Genomic DNA, 6,171 nt, shown 5'->3' with positions numbered 1-6,171 from the left:
TTCAACATGATTTCATAAATCAGTCAGCTGCTCTGATTTTAATGGCGGACTGCGGCTTTAACCCTTTGAAACCGGAGCAAATTGGCTCGATTTCTTCCAAAAACATTTGAAGCAATGAGCGACCAGTTCAGTGAGTTCGGGCTACATCTGGAAACTTTGAACACTTTGAAAAAAGTTGGCTTGATTCCTCTCAAAAACATGGGAGGAAGGAAATGAGCAACAGAGGAGGAAGTGACAACAAATTGCAAGAAATTAGTAAAAACTACAAGATAATTATGTGAAAATTTAAAAAAATGCAAAAGAAAAAGAAAGTAAAAAAAAAAACAAGGCAAACAAGATCATATCATAATCCTATAACACCGTTTAAATATGAAATTATGATAGTTCTAATTATTTTTTTCCTGAATAATTTTCTTTCTCCCAACACATTTTTTCCCACCTCTTTTAAAAATTATTTTGAAATCTACTAATTTCTTGTATATTGTGGAACCTTACAGACTGTTCATAAATTGCCAGTTCAGCATCTTCTGTTCAGATTTGGCGACAAAAAAATTAGCAAAACACTTGTAAAAAACAAAACAAAACAAAAAAAAACAACATTACCTGAAAATTAGGGTAAAAATAAACAAAAAATGACTGGAAGAAAAAACAAGACAAAGGAAGAGGTGCGAGAAAAGTAATAAATAACTCTATAACATGATTTAAATATGTAATTGTGACAGTTAGAAATATACAAAAACATATTTTTCCTAACTTTATCTAATTACAAGTAATTTTCTGAATCTACTAATTTCTTAAAATGTGTGCAGCTCTGTGCCTTCTTTCTATGTTTTTCAAAGAAATCGCACCTTTAAATGGATTTAAAGGTTAAAATACTTGTGAAAGGCGTCTGACAGTAGCACAAGAAAAATGATCCAGGTTTCAATGGGTTAATTAACGAACCGATCAGCTGCAGCGATTTAAGGAGGCCGCGCCTTTAACTCACAGAGGGAACTGTGGCGGCGACGGGGACCATCAGCACGGAGAACGCCCTGACGACGTTAGTGACGACCTTCTGGAGCCGAGACGGGCTGAGCCGCTGCAGAGAAAACACCTGCAGAAGAAGAAGAGAGGCGGGTCAGGCCGGACCACATCATCAGGGCCGGACATCACGCGCGCCCCTGCCAAGCGGACCCACCTCCACGATGAGCAGGTTGACGAGTCCGAGGCAGACGGGGAGGATCCAGGTGGAGTCAGGTGAGGTGAGGTCAGCGAACCACAGAGCGCCTCCTGCTGCCAGCTCCGAGCGCAGCGCTGCAGGAAACAGAGCGGAGGAGTGAAAGAGGAGACCGCTCCCACTTGGCGTCTGTCCTTTTCTTTCTTTCTGTCATTTATTTACAAAAGTATTCACCCCTTGAGTCTGTCCTTTTCTGTTGTATCACAGCCTGTAATTTAAAGGGATTTTCACGGGATTGTTTGTGATGGATCTACACAGAATAATCACAGCTGACGTGAAATAAAAACATAAAACATGTTTTTAGAAAGTCTGAAAAATAAAATAATGAAAAATGGTGCGCACACATGTCTGAGGGTTAATGCGGCTTCGTCGAATCGCCTGAAAACCTCATGTGGGCGTAAAAACTTTTTTGTGATAAATGACGGTTTTTCCAAAAAGAACATGTTTCCATGAGACGTGTTTTATACTCGCAGTTTCAATTTGGGCAGTTTGAGGGTTAATGGAAACCCGACTGGTGTGAGCTTACCGGACTGATCCAGACTGAGGTTTCGGAGGGCCAGAGAGAGGCTGATCCACAGGGGCAGCTGGACCCAGACCAGCACGCTGGCTTTGAAGGGGTGACAGTTGTCTCTGATGTAGAGCTGAGAAACGATGCGACGCAGATTCTTCTGGAACTGAAACCTGGAAAACAGCAAGAGGACAGTGAGAGGACACGACCTCTGAGATACGTCTGCAGACGCCAACACAGCTGTTTGTTTGTTTGTTTGTTTGTTTGTTTGTTTGTTTGTTTCTTACCGGCTCTGTTTCTCTGTCCAGCCTCTCTCTCTCGCTCGGACTGAAACTTCGTATCGAAGTCTCTTCGCCAGCTCTGAGATCTCGGCCTGCAGCGCCTCCACCTGCGCATCACCTGGACGTTACTATGGTTACCGTGATTTAGAGGAAGCTGCTGTCCTGCACGTGCCAACAAAGGAGCACGTGACGGAGACTCGCCCCGCTCTGCTTGGGGGCCACTTTTCCAGAATGACCGGGGGCCAGGGGCCAGTCACAGCAGCCCCACATGTTTCTAGTATTTTAGGACGCTTCAAGGATTTTAAAACATTTAAAGCATTTTTGACATTTTAGGATGTTTTTAAGAATTTTGGACGTTTCTAGGATTTTAAGACATTTCTCTAATTTTTGGACATTTCTAGGATCTTTGGAAGTTTGGGGGATTTTAGGACATTTCTAGAATTTTCGGACTTTTCCAGGATTTTAGGATGTTTTTAGGAATTTTGGAGATTCTTTGGATTTTAGAACATTTCTAGGATTTTAGGGTGTTTTGGGGATTTTTGGACATTTCTCAGATTTTAAGACAATTACATTTTTTGGCATTTCTTGGATTTTTGGATATTTTTAGACATTACTTGGATTGTTGGACATTTCTTGGATTTTAGGACATTAGGGTCTCAGCTGGGACCTCTGTGGGGGGTGTGGGCGCTCAGGTTTGATGCTGTTTTATGTCTCTGACACCTTATGGAGACTAAAAAGACAAAAACTATTCACAGAGTCAATCACTTTAGTTTTTTTGTCCATTTGAAAATGGTTGGGGGCCAGATTTGGCCCGCGGGCCTTAAGTTGAGTATCGCTGAGGTACAGGCTCATGTATTTCGACACTTACCGTGATTCACAGAGAATCATTACATTTTAATCTCAAGTCACTTTACAGGTAATGACACCTTATTTGTTTAAACTTAATCTTCAGAATAATTTAAGCATTGTTGAGCCTCTCCTTAACCCTTTAATCCCCTCGTGTCTCCCATCACTCACCCTGGATATGATCACCATCTGGTAGGCGGCGAGCGGCAGAGTGATGAGCGTCCTGACCGTCAGCGTCGCCACGACGATGCTTAGCCACCACGGCAGCCCACTCACCTGCTGCACGCTCACCAGGAGCTGTTCCGACAGGTGCACCGGAGCCGAGTCCGAGAGGCTGCTGTACCAGCCGGCCGCACCTGCACCGTCATCATGACCTCCACCTGAGAGCCTCCGAACACCTGACGGCGTCCCCGAAACACCTGACGGCCTCCTGAATCCTGTCAGCGTCCTGACAGGTATCCGGTGATAGCGGACTGCAGGGCGTCCCGCTGACGGAGGTGCAGAACAGGTGTGACCAGGTGGAGGTGACTTCCTGTTGAATGCAGCAGAACAGACTCCTCGCGCAGGACGCCGCAGGACGCCGGACCTCAACGTCGCTGCCACGCTGAACATGGTGACTGCCTCCTGAAACATGAAGGGTTAAAACAATATTTTGGGGATTTTTCAATTCTTAAAAAAAGTGGGCAAATTTCAAAGAAATCATTTTTGACGTTTTTTTCTTTAGCAGCTGCTGAGCGCGCGCGCGCTCGATGATCCCGTGAACGTTTGTTTACGTTTATAACGTCCACGTGTCCGTCTTCTTCTTCGTCCGTCCTCACTCAGGACGCCGAAGACAGACCTGGACCCGAAGTTCACCTGGACCTGAAGTTCACCTGGACCTGAAGTTCACCTGGACCAGGCGCTAACTTTTCCTTCTTCCTCTTCTTCTTTAGACATTTTCACTTTGCTCGTGTGGAGAAAACAGTTTGTGACGGTTTGTTTGTTTGGTTTGTTTTGTTTTGTTTTGTTTTGTTTTGTTTTGTTTTTTACATTTTTGCAGATTTTTTTTCTTTAAAATTTTGGCAGTTCTTAAAGAACACATTTTGCTGAGGTTTATTTCACCCATCACCCATTATGGCGATTTTTGGAGAAAACATTTTGAGGATATTTTTATTCTTTAAATATTTTTAGCAATTAACATCAAACATTTTGGCAGTTTTTTCTTAAAAAATATCTCGGTGATTTCTGAAGACGACATTTTTTCCTCCCTTTCAAAACTGGATTAACTGACCTGTTTTCCTCCAGAAACACCGAAGTTAGCGCCTGAAACTGAGGAGAAAAACGGCCCGAAATCTTCGCTGGATTTTCGCGTTTCAGACCTTCAACAGTTTCAAACCTAAAATTTACTTCGTGATTTTTCACCAGAATCACTTAATTCTCCGTTTTACATTCAGGGCTCACTGTGCATTCGTCACTCACCACCCTCCACCCTGATAAATACAGAACAGTCCCTTGTTTGGTTTTTTCTACACGCGCACATCACCCGAGAGACCGAAACACGCGGATAATTTACACAGAAAACGTGACCGTACCTGTGTGACGTCAGCCGTCAGGTGACCTGTACCCGGTCCTCTGCGGTGTGAACAGTCCGAGTTTCAGAATAAAATCATCAAAACTCTGACTTTATTTAGTTTTTATTCTTTCACCTTCATCCCTCCATCCACCGGCGGCGGAGCGGCGCACGGATATGACGTCACATTGTTTACCACGACGTGTCGCGCGAATGTGACGCTTCAGCGGTGCCGTTAACAATATTTTTTGTAAACAACAACAAAAACAGTTTCACAGATTTAAGCAGCGTCCGGGCTCCGGAGGGGAGCGTGAAACAACGAGCACGAAGATTTAAACGGATCAAACTTTCATAATAAAAGAACGAAACACGAGAATGTCACATTATTTATACAGACTTTTATTTTCTAATACTTAAATACTTAAATACTAAATACTTAAATTTGTGGTCTTTCAAACGATCCGCAGAAATACGAAGAACATAAAGGATTTCTGAGGCAAAAGCTTGTATTTTATTTTATTTTAGTTTATTTGTTCCGATGATCTCAGCCTGAGAAACGTTAACGCAGATATTTTTACACTTTTGCGTGTGCGGAGTCAAAGACAGACAGACACACAACATCACGCTTTAAAAACACTATACACTAACGCAATTTCATCCTTTTTTAACCAACATCAGTCCTAATGAAAAATATCAAACATTCCTTATTTTTACGAATTTTAACCCTTTAATTACCAGGTTTTTGTCACGATGCCACTATGTTTTTAGATGAAAAAAAAACAAAACAATTTCTTTTTTTTTCAATAATCACAGCCTGGGACACAACATTGATTTTTATACGTTGATTTATTTCCTCACAGCAGGTGGCGCCTCAAGCCTAAATAAATATCAGACAGCAGCAGAACATTCATACTTTTAAGATGAAGATAACAAATCTAATGTTGAAATTAACCCTTAATTCTCCCTGTAAGATGTGAAAATATGTTGGTCTTTACACACTAAAATGACGTCGGGGTTTACTTCCATGTCCAGTCACATTAAAACACACAACATATCTGAGGCTCTCATCCTCATTTTTACATTTTTACTAAACTGTTACATTCAGACTCTTGTCCGACCGTTGTCATAGCATTGAAAGAGTTAAAATGTGTGGTGGTGTAAAAATAACTCAATGAAGGTAGTTTAGCGTTTAGTTTCATAAGCATTAATAGCAGCACATCAGCTCTGTTCACCAGTGCGCTTTTTAGTTTTTTAAATCCAAAAAAAGAACCAGGGTGTAAATTTTCAATACACTTCAAATCCATTATCACCGCTTTATATGCTCCTTTACTAAAACATGATTTCCCTTTAAAATATAAAAAATCATCATGATGATGAAAATAAGAGGAACAAATTTACAGTTTCATCCAGAAATATTTTAAAGTGACACAAAATATAACAACCCATATTCCCAGGATGAGGCGCGATGAAAAGGAGACGTCAGCAGCGAGCCCTTTTCATGCGCCGCCATCAGTCTGAATGTCCTTCGTCGTCCCTCGTCGTCCCTCGCCGTCCCTCGCCGTCCATCGCCGTCCATCGCCGTCCCTCGCCGTCCCTCGCCGTCCATCGCCGTCCCTCGTCGTCCCTTGTTGGCTTTTGTTGGCTGTGTCTCACACTTCTGTCATTTCGTCACAGGCGCACGGTTTGTGGCGGCAGTTGGATCATCTCTGAAAGGGACAAATATAAACGTGTGTGTGTGTGTGTGTGTGAGTGTGTGTGTGTGTGTGTGTGT

The 6,171-nt window shown here is 42.4% G+C and overlaps 1 protein-coding gene across 1 annotated transcript; it reads right to left on the bottom strand.

The window, feature by feature from the left end:
* Nucleotides 1-961: 961 nt before the first annotated feature.
* LOC121966633 (cytochrome c oxidase assembly protein COX18, mitochondrial) lies at nt 962-4,559 on the bottom strand. Its single transcript, XM_042516703.1, has 6 exons — nt 4,423-4,559; nt 3,023-3,475; nt 2,012-2,112; nt 1,743-1,897; nt 1,178-1,293; nt 962-1,093 (listed from the first exon to the last, which is right to left on the bottom strand). The coding sequence occupies exons 2-6, from the start codon at nt 3,461-3,463 to the stop codon at nt 977-979; spliced, it is 930 nt and encodes a 309-aa protein (XP_042372637.1). The 5' UTR covers nt 3,464-3,475; nt 4,423-4,559; the 3' UTR covers nt 962-976.
* Between the last annotated feature and the right edge of the window lie 1,612 nt (nt 4,560-6,171).

The sequence above is a fragment of the Plectropomus leopardus genome, unplaced genomic scaffold (assembly GCF_008729295.1).
Source record: "Plectropomus leopardus isolate mb unplaced genomic scaffold, YSFRI_Pleo_2.0 unplaced_scaffold25344, whole genome shotgun sequence".
Classification (NCBI taxonomy): domain Eukaryota; kingdom Metazoa; phylum Chordata; class Actinopteri; order Perciformes; family Serranidae; genus Plectropomus; species Plectropomus leopardus.
This window is presented reverse-complemented; position numbering and strand designations above follow the sequence as displayed.

What these genes read in the sequence shown, in the direction of transcription:
- LOC121966633 (XM_042516703.1), bottom strand. Translation starts at nt 3,463, where the DNA reads ATGTTCAGCGTGGCAGCGACGTTGAGGTCCGGCGTCCTGCGGCGTCCT. An exon ending in AGATGGTGATCATATCCAGG is followed by an intron (nt 2,113 to 3,022) that starts GTGAGTGATGGG and finishes GGTGATGCGCAG; the next exon opens with GTGGAGGCGCTGCAGGCCGA. An exon ending in CCTCAGTCTGGATCAGTCCG is followed by an intron (nt 1,294 to 1,742) that starts GTAAGCTCACAC and finishes TGTTTCCTGCAG; the next exon opens with CGCTGCGCTCGGAGCTGGCA.